The following is a 20,216-nucleotide window of genomic DNA, read 5'->3' on the forward strand; positions in this document are numbered from 1 at the left end:
AGCAAGCTACATGGCTTGGGTCCTGTCTGAAGAGACCCTTCCCCACGGATGCTTTTCCTTAGCAGTCATGCTTATTTCCAATAAGCCAATTTATTTCTAAAAGCATCAGTGAAGCTGGCTTGGCAAGGTCTTGCCTGCAACTCCCTCCCTTTGTCAGCTGCCCTACAGGACAGGAATGTCTTTGGACAGCTTCTAACCCATTGGCTGATACTTGATTTTGCTTTCCTTAGAATACTCTCTGCTTGCAAGCTGTTAGTCTTGCTTATGACACCAGTCTTAGAAAATTCTTATAAAGGTGATGGGAGAATGCTGAGTGGTTAAACACTGATTCCTCTGCCCTGGGTCCTTGGAACAGGCTCGACAATCCCAGTCCATGTGGGTTACCTTCTTGAGGGAGCAGATGAAGGGAAAGGAGCAGCATTCGTGACCGTGGGTGATTCACCAGGGCTGTGTAGAAGGGCCAGAGAGAGGGAAGAAGGGAGGAAGGGGTAGAGGGAGAACCCCATCAGGCTGAACCACCAGGTGGCAGTTGAGACGGCGAACTGAGTGTTGCCCGTTGCCTCTGGAGAGGCACTGCTCACAGTCAGAATAAATCCAATCACAGTCTCTAAAATTCTCAGGCAGAATTATTCTTTCCTCCTGACTCTTTCAGGAGGAGGCTTCTCAGCACACAGGATGAAAGGGTGGCCACAGCAACCCCTATAGACACCCGTTGCTCACAGAATATTTCCTTTCGTTTCCCTTCTTCCCTGTCAGCTCTCTCCACTCTGGACTTTCTCCTCCCTCCCCCACGCTGACCTTTCCCCTCTCCTCCCTGTCTGTCTGGACACTATCTCCAAAGATAGAGGCAGCTGTAGGTCCCACCATACCATCTAGCCCTGTCTGCTGCCCTAACTTTCCAGCACATAGACCTACCTGACTGCTGTTACCTCCCTCTATGCACTTCATTTTTTAAACTCCTGTTTTTGAGAGCAGGCTGTAGAGGTCATCACCCCAGTGATTTGCCCTTTTGAGTTCTGCCTTGTCCAGACTTAGAAGGGTCGGTGGGGGAGGGGGGTAGGAGGTGGTGGAATGTTTACAGAGAAGCATGACTGTGTAGTTGTCTGCCAGGGAACAAGTACAGCAGCCTTTGGGTGCATGCTAATGGCTCTGTCTCTCTTTCCCTCACACAGGGCCTGGAGCAGTCATTGATGGTGTAAACTCGGCCTCTAGAGCGCTGGCTTGTCTCTGGCTATCAGGGACCCTCTTTGCCCACTTCTTCGTCAAGTTTTGATTAAGAAACCATAGGTCCTCTGAGCAACGCCTGCTTCTCCATATCACAGACTTAAATCTACACTGCGGAGGGCAAACCATTTTGGGCTTCCTTTTGTTTGTTTATCTTCTTGATTTTTCATTTTTTTGGCTCTTTTGGTTTATTTGATTGTTTGTTTGTTTTCTAGTTTGGATGAGTGGGGTTATGGGGAGGGGTGGGCAGGGTTTTACCATGTGTAGGATAATGATGCATTCGTGTGTCCAAAAATGGAATATCTCCTTGCTACCCTGGCCCTTCCTCCTCCTCTGCTTCTCTCCCCATCATCATCACTGCGGACCTCCCTCCACCCAACACCAACCATAAGCTCCATCTGGGCAGAAACTGTGCCTCATGATAAACACCCTGAAGACACAACTTGACTTATAAGGTGGTGCACAGCCAGAGTTGTATCCAAGTGTCTTGTTATCTGTGTCTTTTACACTTTGGACCATTTTCCTTATTATAATTTACATAACCCTCCCTGCCTGTTTGTTTTCATTTGGGTGCACATCCTTTCTTTCTGGGAAGTTATCTCCGTGTATCCATATCTGTACAATCTTCCCATTTTCTCTAGCTACTCTGTCCTGTATGATTTCTCCACCAGTTATAGGGATCAGTGGTTTGGGGCTCTGCACACAACCCAAAACTAAAAATCTAGAAGCCAAATGACCAAAAATGGGAGACATTTTGAGGACAGTACTTCTCTTTAAAAGATGCTGTCCAACCAACTAAAAATGGTCCATAGATGGCTGATTATTTAGGTTTTATCAAACTATCTATCAATGTAATCATATGGTTATCTATCTGTTTGATTGTCTGATTTACCTCTCCATCCAGTTATCTACCTACCCACCTTCCTCTGTAGCAATCTCTTTTACTCTATTTTTCAGTTTACCAATGTGATTATCTAACACTTCTTTCCATTTCTTTCTCCACTACTCACTATCAATTCATCACCATATTAATCTTAATCATATTGTATCTATTCCACTGTATTCATTTCTCCTCTACCTATAGCAGACATTGGCATCTTCAGAATTACCTATCAGCCTCTCATGTGAAAGCCAATGATCTCACAGGCTAACACCACAGAAAAGCAATATGTTGTGGACACTTTGGAAGGTGGTATCCCATCCACCCAAAGTAGACACCATTCACTGATGGACCAAAGTAGCAATCCACTCATCAGTCACGCTATTCCCAGAAGAGACTGTGTTTCCAAAAATATCTTCTTGAGAAGCAGATCAGCCCTGGAAAAGCTTTGATTGGTACTGTGTGTTTTTTTTTTTCTTTCTTTCACTTTTGAAGGACCCAGGTACCAACCTTCATGCTTTCCTTGGCCTCTTAAGAATGTCTTTTTAAGGAATCTTTGGGACTTACTCCATGGCTGGATTTTCTTAACAGCAAGAATGAGGAAAAAAAAAAAAGACCACTGTCTGTCGCTGCAATGTGAGAGAGCAGTTCAGCTGACTGAGTGTGACGACTGCAGCTACGGTCTCCTCCCTGCCCCAGTTTTGGTTTAATCTGTTTGAAAACTATCTGGCAAAAAGCTGATGGAAGCCAATTACATGGTGGGTGTGTTGACAACTCTGGTATTTGTTTCAGGAAGCTCTTCTGAGCTGAGGGCCCTTGAGCAACTGACTTAATTTCCAAGCCGTTGATTAACACAACACTGCAAACAGAAGTGGGAAAGTGTAAGTGACACACAATTTCCTCTGATACAGGCTGCTTCTCCAGTGGCTTTGGGGAAGAATGTCCTCAGCTCTCCACATTCAAAGCAGACCCAGCATACAAATAACAGCTGACCTGACCTTTCTGCATCATCTCCTGGGACAAGAAAGACCCAGCCGGCAAAGGAGCTTGGGATTCAAAGGAATGATGTGGGAAACCACACAAGGTCGTGCCTCCCTCAGCCTGTGCCACAAGCACTGAACCAACAAGAGGATTATATAGAAGCATCATCAGTGACTGTCCACAGACCTGCCCTCAACTGGAAAACTCTTTCAGGTTCATGGTCTACAAGATAATAACACGAGCTCTGTTGACGTCCATTCCTTTAATGCTTAACTGACCTTCTTTCTCCAATTTAAGTGACCTATTTCTTTTTGTCAATTATGGCACATGAACAGGACATACACAGTGGGGAAATACACACACACACACACATATATATATATATATTTACACACATACCTAGACAAATACAAATGTAGACTGTCTTGCAGTGCTGGCATACAAAAAGTTAGGCACTTTCATGATAGAGCTGGTACAAGTGAAACTAATATTACATTTTTCAGCTGTAAACAGACATCTGCATTTCCTAGCTAGCTGCCAGGAGCCAGATTCTGGCAACATAGATGATGTGCCCAAAACAGTTTATCAATTCCAGGTTCCAGGGAAAGTCATGAGCAGCCACGAAGCCAGAATTAAAGGTTGGACATCAGTGTTTCAGAATCTGTCACCACATTCAGCACCTGGACTAGGGTTGGTGTCAGACATTGTATGAGAACTAAATGTGTCATTCAGTTTTCTACTGATAATAAAGTTGTTACTTTGGAGTAAAATAAATGTGGAGGCTGTGGAAAGTGGATGGTATTGGAGTACACGGTGCTTGAAATGGACAAGCTGTACATGTTGTTCACTCCAAGACTTGCTCTAGAGGAACACAGTCTTTGGCCAGGACGATCACCAGAACCTTTTGAAGACAAGGCTGGATCTCAGAGTCACTGTAGAACTCTGTACTTCTCTCTACACCAGGATACCAGGAAGCACCTCTAGTGGTTCCCTATTTCAGCCACATTCAGAGGAAAAAAAATCCTACAGTCAATCCTCATCTGTCTGGGATAAAGAAAACCAAGTAAATAATACCCAAGGAAACTGGGCCCTGGGAAATAAAATGGCTCTTCTTCATGATAGACATATTCCAGCTCCTATGTTGGGGTTACTTTGGTGGGGCGACTCCATATGACAGCTGTTAGCCAACAGTTTGAAATATACAAAGCAGTAATGCGTGCTAAAGGAAATAGCCGTACTACATACGCTTTCTCAACTTTTCATATGGAATATAAATGGATAAGGCCAGCTGGATAGATATTTTTCAAGGTGCCAATGGTGGGGGTTGGAATAGGGGTAAAGGAGGGAAAATAAACAACCTACAGGAACCTATAGTTCTTCACGGGTCTTTCACATGGGAAGGAAACCAAATAAGGCTTATCAAATGAGGTGAGAGATATTCCATAATGTAGTTACTCTGAACCTCACCCAACACAACAAACTTATATGTATTCCCACCAAAGTAATGCCAGTGAAAGTACTAGTGTTATGGTTCTGGCCTAGCTTCTTTTCAGTAGTTGAATGTCAAGTGCCTGATACAGTCGTCTGCAAGTCTAAGCAAGTGCATTTAGTTTTTCTCATTCTTTTTTTTAACTGGGGGAGCGGGACATACAGGGGAGTGGTCATCAAAATGCGCATGTATTTTATGTAGCGAGCATTGTGAGTGGTTGTTCTGCTGCAATTATGCTCAGTTGAGTGGAAGAAAAGGGAAGGTTTTGTATCAAACACAGGCTTGGGCCTCTTTCCTCGGACACCCAGGTCTCATACGAGATGATACGTTTCACAGGTTGGGCAGTTAGTTCTCAAAACGTGGGTGGGAAGTGTGCTCTGGGGCCCTAGGAACTCCACAGCTGAGGCTGAGTTTCACGATCTGTTTCTGCATCGATGCAGTGAACTTGCTCTCAACCTGGAGGAGTTTGCAAGTTCTACTCACACTGGAAGAGCTCTACATGTAAAGAGCAGAGAACCTCCAAGTGGGCAGTCAACCTCACAGAGAGCTTATTACTGCATTGCATCAGGAGTGGTTGTAAATCGAATACTGTAGTTTGGGGCAGTACTTCCAGTGCCAATGAAATGCTTTTTCCCCTGCAGCCTTGTGCAGTTGTTATCAACCCTGTCAGCAGAAGGCGGGGAGGAAAGGCACAAGATGGGTGGAATGTGGGAGCAGGCCGACCTCCCCCAATTTGACCCTGAGTTCCCATCAGAAAAATGGTTTTACAACACCTAGAACCAGCCCTCCCTCCTTCTCCCAAAAAATAAAAATGAACAAATAAAAGTTTAATTTCTTTGGAATTAGAACAAGCAACATAAATTTTTTCTTGTTGGCAGTATTCAATTTTCCTTTCTTTTCCTCAACAGTGAGAATCTGTTGTTTTTATTTTGCACAAGCCCTGTTCCCAGAAATATATACCCCATTGCCTCCCTTCTGCTATCCAAAGTTTCCTTGTCCTTGTCTTTTAAGACAAACCAGTTGAGCCGTTTCAGTAAAACTTCACAGGTGTGTAAGTAGGAAGGCAACATTTTCAAAAAGATACCATATGATGAGAACTCCTAATGATCACTAAAAGCAAACAAATAAAAATGCTAGTCTCATTTCCCTCATTTCTTACTTAAGAGAAGAGAAGTAAATGAAAGAAGGAAGAAAATAGATTTGCAATTAAAAGATGTGGTCAAAAGATAGAGCTGAGCCAGTGTAATTTAGCCTTCAGGTGCAGAACACTTGGAGTCCAAAGGAATGTGGAGTGGACTTAATTAGACACCATTGTCTTCATCCTGAAAGTAGTCAGCTAAGCCTGATTTCCAGTATTTTGAAAGAGACTCCTTTTTGTTTCTTTCAAAGGTGCCCTTTTAAGGCACACAGTTGTCATTCCACACTGTAGAGTGGAGAAAGGAAGATTGTGAACTCTCTACTATCCTTTAGGGACCACATTCTATGCTGTTGGCAGATTTATCAATAATAGCAGAAATAAGTAATAATAGCTGCCCTTGTGTTAATTAAAGGGAGCATTTTTAATCATTCAAAAATTTTTGTGACATGTAAAGTGCAGTTGTGAGGAATGTGTGGGTTTACGAAAATGTACCTGTCAAGTTCAGAGTCCTTTAGATAAAAAAAATAATTATGACTTTTCAATGGTGCCGTTATAGCTGTGTCAGACAATGGGTGTGCCCATTCTCACAATTATCCTTAAAAAAAATCTGTGTTCAGATGCTTTAAAAATTTATGACATGATGCAAGAGTATAATTTTGTCAGCCTTCTAGAGATTTTTTTGCTTTTGTTTTCTTTCTTATATTTTCCTTCAAAAAAAAATCAATGGAGACTTGATTTCTGTCAATAACTGTATTAAGGGTGAATATACTACCTGAACTTTGTGCATGTTACATTGTAGTTGTAACCTTTTCTAATTCAGGATGAATACGAGATGGTTGTGATTGTGCAGTGTATCAATAAAGTTCAAAGAAATTTGTAACTTTTGGGGGGCTGTTTATTAGGCTATCTCATTGGACATCAAGTAATGGAGAAAAGTGAAACAGGGTATGTTCCTCTTCTATGTGTGTTTTCAGCTTTGGGGACATAGACGGAATCAGAAAAGTCAGTAACCTGTTCTCCCTCTCTCTGTCACTCATGCACTTATGATGCATGTACATACACAGAATGGAAGGCAATCTAGACACTTTTCATATTACACCTGTATGTCAAATATCTATGCCATTTACAAATGATATAAAATATAGCCACAGCCTCAAATCCTGAATAATTTACTGACCCAGGGTAAAGTGAAATCAGAAGTGATGTTTCAGAGAAATAATGACCAGGTACTTCTCAGTTTGGGCACTCCTTAACAGTTGCTGTGGCTTCATTCCACTCAATTAAGCACCCTTTGACAATAATAGGGATGAGAAAATACAGTGACTATGATGTACGTATATTTTTTAAAGTATTTATTTTTAAAAGTATGTACCGCTGTTCTCCGTCTTAGGTTCTATTGCAGTACACACATGGGTAATGGTGCGAAAATGAGACCTGGAGGAGAAGCTCCGTTCCTGGCTGCCTGTTCTGAAACATCTTCCTCTTCCAATAAAACTCCAACTCCTCTCTATCTTTATCACACATTCATCTGAAATGGATATTAACCTCTTTCTTACAACTCAGCTTCTCATCACCTGTTTATATGTCAACTAACCCTTCCTGATTCTGCCATGGACTAGGTCTGTGACCTTGGGCTGGACACTTGACCTTGTTAGTCTTTGTTTCTTCTTTGTCTGTACCATTTGTGAATTTACACCCCTAGTATGTTCCAGTTTAGAGTTTTCTGGACAGTTTTTGTTTCTCTTTCAACCACTGAATTTTTCAAGACTGCCTCTGATGAATCACAAGACCAATGATTGATTACGTGTTGGGAATTCAGCAGAAAGTGGGTTAAAATTCTTCAGTGGATTTTACAGCACAGCTAGCTTCTCTGGCCAAGACCCTGAGCTAGATTTATAAGGTTTGGTTTTCATTGGCTTCCTAAGGTAGAGAAGGGCTACTCTCTGACCTTTTATGACTCAGTCTCCCCTACAGGGTAACTTGATAGACTAGATCATGTTCTTTATAAGTTAAAATACCAAGGAAATAGTTGGTACCAATGATGGAGAGTTTCCAATTTCCTCAGACTCATTGCAAAAGCATGACTTGTTGAGGAAATGGCTTTCCGGCTCCCTTAACCATCTTAACACCTTTGCTGCTCCTCTTCTTCCCCTGTCTTTCTTACTATTGCTTTTAATCATTGCCCTCCCATCCACACCTGACCCTCTCCTGCTCCTGTTCGTACCACATGCACCCTCCGTCTGCTGTCCTGCTGGTAGCATTTATCAGGCTTTCTCTCCATCTAGCCATACAGCTCCATCAATCATATGTACCAATTTATTCCTCCATCAGCTAACCACTCACCTGTTCATTCACATATTATCTTCCAATTTATCTAATGCTTATTCCATTTATACACTCATGCACCTCCCTCATATGATTGTTCCCCATCTATTTATTTAAACCATTTATCCCTCCCTTACCTATCCATCCACCAAGCATCCTCCAACTAGCCTTCAGCAACATACCTGTTTACCAACCCACTTCAAGGTAATGAAAATCTGTGCTGTTATCTCTCCATTCTGCAAGGCAGGCTTTATCCAGTTATTCTTAAGCACAGCTGCTAAACGACTGGATGCATTTTTGTTATCTTCTCCCACAACACACCCTTTTAAAAATATATACATAAAGAGGTAATTTAGGAAATATATTAAGAGCATTTTTGTTCCTGTAAGGATTTATTATAGTAGGAAGAGGATGGAGAATTGGGCAGGGAGTGGAAACACCCAGATGAGCAGATGTTAATGTTAAACTTCCCAGGACTAGGAATGCAGTCATGCAATGACCATAACAAATGCCTGAAAGAAAAGGAGAGACTGGCAACTATTCTGTTTAATTTTCTGTTGAACAAATCATTTATTTTGATTAAAATTAGGGGGTGGGACTCATTGGTATCAAATCCTATGATAAGTTTTGAAAACTAAAACCTTCAGGTTATAAATGATGTTGACTTCCTTTAGTATATTCATTTCATCATTAGGATATTTAAAGAAATTTTTTTCCCCATTTATTCCTTTGTTCATGCACTGCATTTAGTGAGGAACTCCTCACATTTGAGATGTGAGAAGAGCTGTATAACAAGAAAATTTACAGTATAATATTGTAGGTATTATGACAGAGATGTGAGAAACAACTGTGGTCAGAGCATATATCGGGAAGTGATACAAAGCTTTTTCTCTCTCCCACCACACACCCAGTGAAGAAAAGCTGGTATATAGACAGATGATATAGGCATTGGATATGGTGAACGGATGTATTGCTACAAAAGTAAGTGGGATATCAGGATTATGGCACATTCAGTGTCCAAGTATTTTGTGAATAGGTATCTGTTAGATGGATGAGTACCACGAGTTAGACTGTACATGGTCAGAGGGCCACACACACTTGCAATTGATGATAAAGTTGACACAGGATCTCCCGGAGAGAGAGACAATCATCGAGAATGTCGAATCTGGTTAGAATATAAAGTTTCGTTTCCACAGGGGATTGTTGAATATATTATCTTTCACTACACCTCAAGGCTCCATGATTCTTTTTTGATGAGCAAAAGAGGAAACTATGGGAGCATGGCATGGCAGAGACTTGAAGGGTAAGAGGCAGAGACCAAGGCTGGACTTGTGAAATAGTCCCCTCCAAACTGCGTTTCTCCAGATAAGACTTGTCTAAGACTCTGGAATTTAGGATGAAATACCTGACTTATTTGCAATGAAGTGTTTAACAGTGTCTCTTGTTTCAGAATATTTAGATTTGTGATGTCCTATGAGGCATGTTTCCTTTTACATAGTTTAAGTCCTCTAATCAAGTATTTTCTCTTTAGAGACATAGTGTGATGCAGTTTGGGGAAACATTTTTAAATTCTGACTTCAAAGTCCCAAGTTATGTTATTTACATTTACCTGTGTGAACTTCAGTCTCATTTTTGTTAATACAGCAGTAATAATACCCACCTCAGAGGACTATGAGAATCGTCAGGTAAGAATGTTTAACATAGTACTTGGTGCATATAAGTTGCTTATTTCCCTGAGCTTCTGTTAAGATATAACCTCAACTATGTTTGCTTCTTTCAAAATATGGAAAACAATAATTTTATGCTGTTGCTTAATTGAAGCTTAAAATGGAGAAACAAATATCTGAGTTTTGGATCATTCAAGGGTACAAGCTTGGAAAGTGGGAAGATTTTTGGTAGAATCCCATAGGAATGTTGGAAAAAAATAAAGCAGAACTCAATCTGATAACCATGTATTATTGGTTGAAGAATACATTGTACTTGAATGACTCAGGAACATAGATGTTCTTCAAGCTCTGTCCAGCTTTTTCCCAGTGATCCCGGAGACACCCTCCTGAACAAGGGACTGCTGAATCTCTGCAGGAAGACATATCTCTAAGAAAGATTGCCATGGCAGGGGGAATTGAACCTATTAGGGGGAATTGAAATAGCTTAGGTGAGAAATGATGAGGAGCAATAGAAAGTGGGTAAGTTGGAATGATGTTTAGAGTGTAAATCAAATGAGGACTAGATGCATAAGGTAAAATGGGGAGAATACTCCAGGTTTCCAATTTTGCCATCTGGGTGGAAGATGGACCATCCTACGATTTTGGAAACAGGAGGATAATGAGGTCCCATCCAGCTTTTGATATATCCGTTTTCAAATACCCTTAGATCCTCCAGGTGGGGAGGTTTCAACACCATCAGCATTTTCTGGAGTCATCTAATTATGTAGGTAGCTCATACATGACAGGGACTGAGGATACAAACAGGAGAAAGAGCATTTGTCTCTAAGAAAGCCTCAGTCTGGGGGAGGATTTAAAAGTACTGCACAGCATGGTAGGGGTTGTTCAAGGGCTAGAGGATCCCTGTAGAGGGTCCATAACCAGGCAGCAGGACTCAAAGCACACTTCCAGAAGATGACTGAGCTGAGTTTTGAAGGGTCAAAAGGAAGTAGCCAGGAAAATGGAGGGAAGGGGGACAAGTGAGTAATGGCACAGGCTCCTTCTTGATGAATCCATACGTGTATGAGAAGCACAGCAAGGTCAAAAAACTGCAAGTGCAGATTATCCCGAGAGGGGTGTGGCAGAGGTGGCCAGGCAAGAGAGAAGGAGAGAAGGGTAGGCAAGAGCGAGGACCTTAACCACTGTATAAGGAATGCAGAGATGCTGGGCTCTGCCCTGAAAGGGGGGATAAAAGAAAGGATTTCATCTAAAGAGTGGCTAGATCGTATCTGCAATTTAGAAAGATCGCCATGGCAGGAGGGCAGATTAGTGGGCATTGATCAAACTGGCAAGGGAGAAACCTATTAGGGGGAATTGAAATAGCTCAGGTGAGAAATGATGAGGAGCAATAGAAAGTGGGTAAGTTGGGATGATGTTTACAGTGTAAATCAGATGAGGACTAGATGCATAGGGTGAAATGGGGAGAATACTCCAGGTTTCCAATTTAGCCAGCTGGGTGTAAGATGGACCTTTACCATGATTTTGGAAACAGGAGGATAATGAGGTCCCATCCAGTTTTTGGCATATCCGTTTTCAAATATCCTTAGGTCCTCCAGGTGGGGAGGTTTAAACACCATCAGCATTTTCCGGAGTCATCTACTTACGTGCACTGTCATCTAGGAGGGATTTCTGATTTCCTTCCTCTGGCTCCCACTTTAATCCCAGGACTCTAGTTCCTTGGATCATCAATTCATTTCTCATCCTCCATTTCCTCTGCATCTTGATTTTATCTAAGAAAGGTACTGTTTTTATTGCTTGTGATGGAAGGATAGAGAGCAGTTCTCTGATTAGGCAGTCAGGAAATAACAGATGATTTAAGCAGGGAAGGGGGGGACCTGGCACAGCTGTCCCACCACGCAGATGGGGTTTGACACTTCTCATGTCTAATGCAAAGGGCCAAACCACCGTTCCCTTAGTGAGGATTAACTGGCTGGGTACTGAGAATATTCAGACATGTTTTATTACAACTCATCTGTCATATTACAGTGAGGCAAGAACTCTTTGTGTTTTACCATATTATTTGATGCTCTCTTGCTTGCAAACATATTTCAGAATGGTTCTTCTGCTTCCAAACTTCATCAGAAAGCTCCCTATGACCAAGAGGAATGCATTGTACTTGAATGACTCAGGAATATAGATGTTCTTCAAGCTCTGTCTAGCTTTTTCCCAGTGATCCCAGAGACACCCTCCTGAATGAGGGACTGCTGAATCTCTGCAGGAAGGCATGGTGTCTGGCTGCATCCTATGGCAACATGATTTTTCCAGGTTGCCCTATTAATGTGTGTCGACACAGAGCCATGTGCATCTGAGCCCATGTCTATATGCTGCTCTGAGATGAGGCAGTAAGATCTGCAAATGAGGGAAAACTGAGTTTAAGTTCTGCTTCGGTCATATACTAGATGTGTACCCGTGAGCTTCCAGCATCATCCCTTACAACTTCAGCTTACTTGTTTGCAAGTAGTGATAGTAACTATGCCATGAGACTGTGGTGAGGTGTGTAAGAGAAGGTACGGTGGAAACATACCTGCAAACTCCTGGCCTATAGATGCTTGGCTCAGAGGGGTGGACAATAGGTGAATTTCCTTGCTCACCTTGTGCTCTGTCTTCTCCCCTTTCTAAACTACCCCCACACTTACCACATGTGATGTTCTAGAAGGCATAAGTGTGAGGGATGGCTGTGCTTAAATATCATATCCTCAAATTAGTTGTTAGGATTTATAGGAAAGAGTGTCCAGCTAAGTGTCTAGCTCCGAAGTGTTAAATAAGATCCACTTCTTTCTCCCCTTTTCCCTCTGTCTACATGCAATCACTGGGGCATAAATGAACTAACAAGAAATGCATAAAGAATGTCTATGAATTCCCTGACCCCCAGACCCTGCAGGCCACGGAAGGGCTTTCTGGGTTGGCTGTTCCTGAAGAATAAGGCAGGCTGGCACTACCCATGGGGCCTGCTTCTTTTTACTTTTGGTCTTGTTCCCTGCATGGTGAGTTTGCAAGGGGACGGTTGCTCTGGTTACAAGACTAAATCACTTCATTTTCTGTCTCTTCGTTGGTAAAGGTCTCAGGGGAACCAGCTTATTAGAGACATAGTCACTGTGTGTTCAAGTCAGTTAGGACAGGAAACGGCCTCATCGGAGGTCCTCAGATACAAAGACACCAGTTCTTCTCTTGATGAAGCCAGAGTCTCAGTGTCCGTGCTGCGGCTGGCAGCGTGGACGAGCCCATTTGTGATTATTCCGTCTTACAGTTTCCACCTTCCATGACAGTGGCTCCAGCGCCTGAGTCAGTCCAAGCGTTTGAATTAGCCCTCTTTGATGTCAACTTGGTTGAGCTGCTCGCAGAATTCTCCATTGTCCCTGCCTTGTTCTCCTGTACTGATCTCTATTCTGTGGGCAAGTCCGGTCTCTTCAACCTGGCCCCTTCCCTCTGCTTAATTCTTACCTTAAGAAACTTGAAACTGCTAAGGAAGAGAGTTAAGCGGTAGAAGGTACCACAGCGATGAAGAATGATGCCTCAGGAATATGCTTTTTGTTGCAGCATGGTGAAGTACACAAGGAATGCTATATTGTAACAGACCCATCCCTTGAGCAAAAGCAGAACAATAGCAATGTCTGTGCAGGGTGAGGAGGGAGAGACCACAGCAAGGGCCAAAGACTGCTAACACTTTTGTTTCTTGGCATGATACATGGAACAAAGGAGCTTTGACATGTACTAATTCATATGATTTTTTAAGCAGCCTCAGGAGTGGTGCCTTACCCTTACTGAAGCTCAGAGGCACAGCGGTATACATCAGCAGGGTTGGGGGTCCCAAGCAGGTCGGTTTGACTCCATACAGCACACTCTTTCCGGTTCAACTCAAAACTGCCCCATTCTCAGGGTTGACCCCATGTTCCAAAACACACTGGGCTCTATCTTACATACACAAGAGCAGGTCACATAAGTCTTTTGTAAGGCTACCTTCTTTGTGAGCTTCCAGGAAAGGAAGGCAGGAAGTTCTGTTTCTTAGAAGAAAATGGTAGCGAATCCTTAGACAATCTCCTGGCTCCAAGGGTCAAGTCCAAAAAATGTCTGTGATCTTCAGCAGAAACTCTTTCCTTGTTTCCATTGAAGAGTAAAGCCCCTGTAGTGTTGGTTTCTATGTATCTGACCCTAAACAGTGCACAAGTCTGAGAGACTTTGAGAAGCAACATGTAAGAGGGAACTGTCAATCCTACAAAGAATCGAGGTGAGGAAAGAATTAATTCTAGGCTTCAGGGTATCATACGAGTAAGAGGGAAGAATTTTTCTCTGTTTTCTAGTTCTGATAAAACAAGAGAGATCATCAAAAAACAACCCAGAAAAATAGATTATAGATGATGAAATACAGGCTCTATTTAGCCAAATGTACCTCCATTTGGGCAAATGGGAACCATTGACTTCAAATACGTATAAATACATGTCTACGTAAAAACCTCTCCCCATCTCTTTCTCTCTCTGTGTCTATTATCCACCCTGTCACCCTCCACTACATCTAACTCAGTGATAGCAGGTTGTGTGTTTGCTGTTTACCAAGCACCTATAACACAGCCTGCTCTGTGGCAAACCTCGGTATCTACTGAATGAATAAACCTATGGCTTTTGAGCTGAGGATTAACATGATTGAAACAGCCCTTGAGCAGAGGCTTTGTGGAGATATACTAGACAGAGTGAAAGGGATAAAGGGCCAGCAGGCAGGAGAGCAGGGAGGTAGAGCTTTCCTAGTGGTCCGTGTTTGTGATTCTGAGCTCTGACGCAGGAGGTGGTCAGGCGGTCATGGGCTGGAAACACACAGATACTAGAAATATTGAGCAGGGAGAGATACTAGAGATACTTCTTTGTCTGAAAGGAAATGGGCCTGAAGAGATCAGCTAGTCTCTTTTAATTTTTTTTTCGTTTATTTTGTTTGTCTTGCAATAGCAATCTTACAGTTTTATAAATGCATAAGTTTTAAGAAACCTGGGCTTCACTCGTGTTATTTATTTTCTAGACAAAGCATCCACAGCACAGAAGTCAATGCTCGCTAGTTCGCACCAGATGAGGTCTGGCGTCCAAGTCCCTGGCTGCTAGTCCTTTACTGGTCACCTCTCCCCTGCTGGTCTGCTTCTGTCCTCACCTTGCAACTGCAAAGTCCTTGCCCCCTTCTTCCTTCTCTGCGGAGTCAAACTTCTACATCTTCAGCCCATTTTTCCTCTTACTGATACAGATGAGCCCCATCATCCCCAGAAGGGCAACCCATGCCCCACGCTCATTGCCATCCAGCTTATACTGCATCTTTCTATCCCACACTAAAGACAGGGAGAATTCAACAGAAGGGAAACACTAACCTGGCCCTGCTTCCCACGAACTGGCATGAATAAAGACTGAAAAGGGTAATGTGATGAGGAGGTGAATTAGATGCCTGCCTTTGGACCAATGGATTCCCAGTGTCCATGGCCCCCTTCACAGGAACAGCTACTGTGTGTCAGAACCATACACCACATCCAATAACGAACCCAGTGGCATTGCATGTGGTCCCTGCCTCCAGGGAGTATAGGGTAGAATTAGGAGGACAGCATATATGCAGACATGTGTTTAAAATGTTATGTAGTGAGGTGCAGTCCTTAGAGGTCACACAGGGAGAACCTTTGGAGGGTGATTAAATCACTGAGAATACTGTAGATGCACAAATGCTTCCCTTTCCTATTCCCAGACTTCCCCACCCAGTCAAGCTCAGGAAAGACTACCTTAGGGAGTGAAGTTGAAAAAGAGGCCAAATCCTCCCTCCTCCCCAACCCAGTCCAGCCGTAGCCCCCAGGGGCCCATTGTTCTCTCCTTAAACCGTGAACAGCACTCAGAGGCACTCAGAGAGGAGGGGGAGGTCAAAGACAGAGCGGGTGAGCACAGAACGGGCTGCCGCTGCTCACCTCACCACCACGTCAGCAAACAGCACCGCGGCAATCAATTTGGCTTTTTTGATGAAGACAAAACCATAGAGGAAAACCATTAGAAGAGGTAATAAAGGCCCTTCTTGTACAGTTAATACAGAGCCTGCTGGATGGAACAAGTCCAGCTGTTGCTGCTGAAAATTTACTTCTGTTTTCAAGTTCAAATAGAGACTAAAACATTATCTTCGCGGGAATTGATTTTACGTCTTCCAAACACATATGCCACCTTAATTGTGATTTGTGTGGTAGTTCAGCTGCTGAAAGCTTTCGTTTATCTCTACCTGGTTAAACAACTTTAAATAATAACAAGTCAATATATCTGTCTATTGACCAGGGTTCTTCTCCCATCCCCAGAGCACACAGTTGATGAAGAAAAAGGCATTTAACCCTCCGCAAGCCCCCAGTCTTTGACCCACATCCATTTCCCCATGCTTGATTTTAAAGGGCAGGTGTAATTGCTTTAAAAAATGAAATGCATAGCAATATGCAGGGCCTTTTCTGATATACTTTCTCCTGCAGAGGCTGCTGTCTGTCTGTTTTCATTTTTAACCTCGATACATCCTTAAAAGGAAAAAAAAGTCAGATTTTTGTCAAACTTTTCTGCTCTAATTTCTTCATTTGTTTTAGTTACAGAAATTTTGTTTTTGGATTGAGCTTGAGAAAAGGACGCTAAAGATGGCAGCTTGTTTTGGAAGCCCCTCACAAACAAACAAAAATCTATTAGGCTGAAAGACAGAAACGAGCAGGACGAAAAGGAGAGAGGGCCTCCAGAAATGACTCGGGGAGTTAATCAGATGAAGCCACAGGGTCCAAGAGGGACTCAGGAAATGTCCGGGGTCTCCTCAGATCAGAAACTTCAGAAGCATGGGACAGTACAGCCCATGTCCTCATTTCACCAATCAGAACAAGCCTAGAGAGCTGACAGCTGTCAATCAAGGACCTCTCTGCCCTGCCAAACCCACATAAAAGCAGCTTCAGAAGGGGCAGCCGGGCCTGTCTCACCTCAGGCAGACCCACTCTGTCACTCTGTGCAGAGTGCATTAAAACTTACTTTGCTTCTTGACTTTAGTTTCATATCTGACTTCCCTGCGACACCAAGTCAAGGTCTTTCCTTCAACAAACATATGGGCTTTCCATGGAGTTTCTTGTAAGGCACTCTTTTTCCACAGGCATGCTTAATGTTATGCGAAGCAGGGTAGGGAGGCCAGGGCAAAAGGGATTATTTTATTCCTATGAAGTAAAGCCCAGAATTCTTTGGAGAGTGAAAATGTTGATGGTAATGGTGGTGATGGGGCGAAGTTTGGGTTTTGCTTTCCTGTTTGTTGAACCAAATCATTTATTAGATGATAGGAACTCACAAAAGGGGTAGGCCTGGGGTTCCAGAGCTCGTTTAGTCAGTGCCCAGTCATTGAAGACCTGCCACTGAGGCAGCGTGTAACTGGCCAGCAAGGGGCTGTCCCCCGGCAAGGGATGGAAGGGGTGGGAGACGCTCCCACGTCCAGTGGCGTTCAGGCCTCCCATGAACTTTTCCTTGGTGTCAAGGGTCTATGATGCAGACAGGGTTAGCATCTGTCTCTCTCCAGGCTGCCCTGAATTTTAACCAGAGGGCAAGGAGACAGTACAGCCTGATCCCCAGTTCTCCATATAAGCCGTTTCTTTCCCCAGTGTTGGTCTTGCTTCTGTATCACAACCAAGTAGGAAGTGTATGTGAGGGCTAAGAGATTTCATGCGCCTCTAGCTACTGGTAAAACCGGTCTGGTGTCAGCACAGCGCGAGGGACAGAGAGGACCAGCATGCAGTTTATGCTGCTGAGAGAAAGGAATGTAAATCAAACAAGTCATATATCCTTATTTAGACTGCCATGGGTGTGGGAGGAGAGGGAGGCTGCTGCTATCAGTGGGTGAGTTCAAGATTAATTTGCATGCTAAGATTTTTTCAAGTTTTCACAAATTCTTTTTTAGAGCCTTGCTTTCCAAATGATACCACTCCATCCCAGACCTCCACTTAAAATGCCATGTTCTCACTTTCTTTTCTCCCTCCCACTTCTCCCAGAAAGTCCTGAATAAATAATAATATTAATAATAATAATAATACTTCCAATTGACAGATTGCTTATAAACAGTGAGCTGTGAAGGTGGGAAGGTATCACTAATTGCTAATTAAGAAAACACTTCTCTTGGATGTGTGCTCATTTGATAAAGAATATTTGACTCCTTCATGTTTATTCTCTCTGTGTTTACCTCCAGGGCATGGACTGTGTATTAATTATCTGTGTATCTTCAGTTGTGAATGAATGAATGAATCTGATTTTTTATTCCACGGCTTGCTTCCTTGGGTATATGAACTTCCTCCTTTAATGTTGATACTGAAATGACATCTGTACCAAGACTTTCCAGATGCTGTCACAAAGGCGACTGTGCTGCCTCAGTCTTATCCGGTGACTAATACCCTCCTTCCGTCTGTACATACCTGTTACAGTCTAGTGTGTGTTTGCATAGATGACAATAAAAGCTGCCCGTTCCCACATTCCAAACACCCTATCAAATCAGCTCTTGTCTTTTTTTAAATTTTCTGTTTCTCTCCAATTTTTATCCTCATACATAGGTAAGTTGACAGAGATGCAATCATAGCAAAGATAAAATTCTGTATTACAGTTACTAAGACGCAAATGGGTATCTTCTCCAGATTATTGGCTTGGTGGTGTTGGGGTGGGGGTTGGCAGTATGTCATTTGGCATATAATGGTCCCTAAATAAATATAAGTCAATTGAATTAAAGTAAGGGAACAAAAATGCAATGCTGCTTACCTTCTGGTTGATAGCTGAATATTCTAATATGGAATCTAAGCCTGCAGCCAGAGGTTCCTCAGTAAATGCCTCTTTCACTTTCTAATCCAAATAACCAGCCCCATTATACCTTCTGAATTCTTTATGACTGATTCCAGAGGAAAGGAGAGAATGGAGGGCCATGGAGGGGAAGGGTTAACAAGTACCACTGTCCCGCAGCACCCAAGGAGGCCCGAGAGGGTCCATGAACACTGACACCCAGGGCAACTCCAAAATGATTTAGTATTTTTTTTGCAGATGGAGAAGCTGCGATCCAGAGGAAAAAAAAAATAATTCCCAATAAAACAAAATGAGGCAAAAGCCCTGACATCTCTAGCCTACACGTTCTGAATCCCAGTCCCGGCTCTTTCACCTAGACTGGGCTGCCCTTGCACAGAGCCCGGGCCTGGAAGTGAAAACCTTGCCTTTCGCCTGGAGGGAGTACCCAGCTCGGCCTTGTCCACACCAGACCCAGAGATGGGAGCCCTTGAGGCCCCCAGGCCCAGAGGCGCACAGTAGGGGTGGTGAGAAGGGAGGGTCTCACTCTGGTGGGGAGACCAGCTGGTATTCCTTACTCAGTCTGAAAGAGCTGTCTCACAGTTTTGGTTTGGGGAAGTCAGCCCTGAAATGCAGGTCCTGGTGGAGGGCGCAGGGCTTCAGTGCCACCCCTTTGCCCCTCAAGCCGCTCCAGTTCTTCCTTTGCGCACAGGGGGGCACTAGCAATACACCGGCAACTCACGCTCTGCAGCTGCTGGGGAAGGACTTAATTACACCCGCTTCCAGTGAGCAGAGCTGCTCTTCAGTGAGCCAGTTCTGCAGTGCAGACCTGGTGGCTGTGCTGGCTCAAATGTCACCTCCTGTAGGAAACCTGGCCTCCTCTGCTTAACCCCACTTAGCCGGGTTCACTCCTAAACCCCGGGTCTCCCCAGCGAGTTGGTCAGTTGGCCCTTTACCTTTACATTGCATTGGCTGCTTTTTAAAGTATCCCTGGGTATTTCTCTTTGTCTTCTTTTATCTCAAGCTCTCTTTGTGCAAAGGCCATGTTTTCTCCTGTGGGTCCTGATAGAGCTGTGTCCGTGGAGGGGCATAAAGGAAGTTTGGTGTGGGGGAAGCTCCGCATGCCATGTGCTCAAAACCTAACACTCCCTATTGCCAGGTAACCTCAGGCAAGTCCTTTTACCTTTCTGAGCCTCAGTTTCCTTTAGCTGTGGAATTAAGAATAATCATAGCTGTGTCTCAGAGCTGCTTGAGAATTAATGAATGAAGATTATGTATGAGTACCTGGCAGGGGGCCTGAACACGGAAAACTTCAGAACTGCCCCCGGGGAACTAAGTGATGTTGGAACTGCACCTGAGAGAGCACGCAGTTTCTGTGCCATGTATCTATTACCAGCTCTGTGCTGGACTCCAGGTAAGTGACCTAAGGAAGACACAGCTCTCGCTCTTAGGAAGCCCAGTGGGGGAAACCGGAACAGGGGCGAATGTGAAGCAGCAGTGCTAAGGCCTGGACGTAAGCAGAGTGCAGTAGAGGGGCTAAGCCCACCTCAAAGAGGGAGCAGTAGCAGGAAAGGGAATTTTCCTACATTTTTCCCCCAGATCTGAGGCAATCGCCATGTAAGGGACATGAAGACATGCATTCCTTTGTTGTTTTCAAAACCCACCTCCCAGAACCCCTGGAATCCTCCTGAAAATGGAAGTAAGACAAAGAAA

The 20,216-nt window shown here is 43.6% G+C and overlaps 1 protein-coding gene across 7 annotated transcripts in view; it reads left to right on the top strand.

The window, feature by feature from the left end:
• Window positions 1-18,215, top strand: part of OPCML (opioid binding protein/cell adhesion molecule like) — an 828,327-nt gene extending 810,112 nt beyond the window's left edge. For all 7 annotated transcript variants that reach the window (XM_073239470.1, XM_073239471.1, XM_037000907.2 and 4 more), the window contains one exon: window positions 1,173-18,215. In XM_073239470.1, coding sequence (XP_073095571.1) covers window positions 1,173-1,273 — 101 coding nt within the window. In that variant the 3' untranslated portion in view covers window positions 1,274-18,215. The remainder of the gene's footprint in view (window positions 1-1,172) is intronic.
• Window positions 18,216-20,216: the final 2,001 nt, after the last annotated feature.

Source organism: Manis javanica, chromosome 6 (genome assembly GCF_040802235.1).
Source record: "Manis javanica isolate MJ-LG chromosome 6, MJ_LKY, whole genome shotgun sequence".
Classification (NCBI taxonomy): domain Eukaryota; kingdom Metazoa; phylum Chordata; class Mammalia; order Pholidota; family Manidae; genus Manis; species Manis javanica.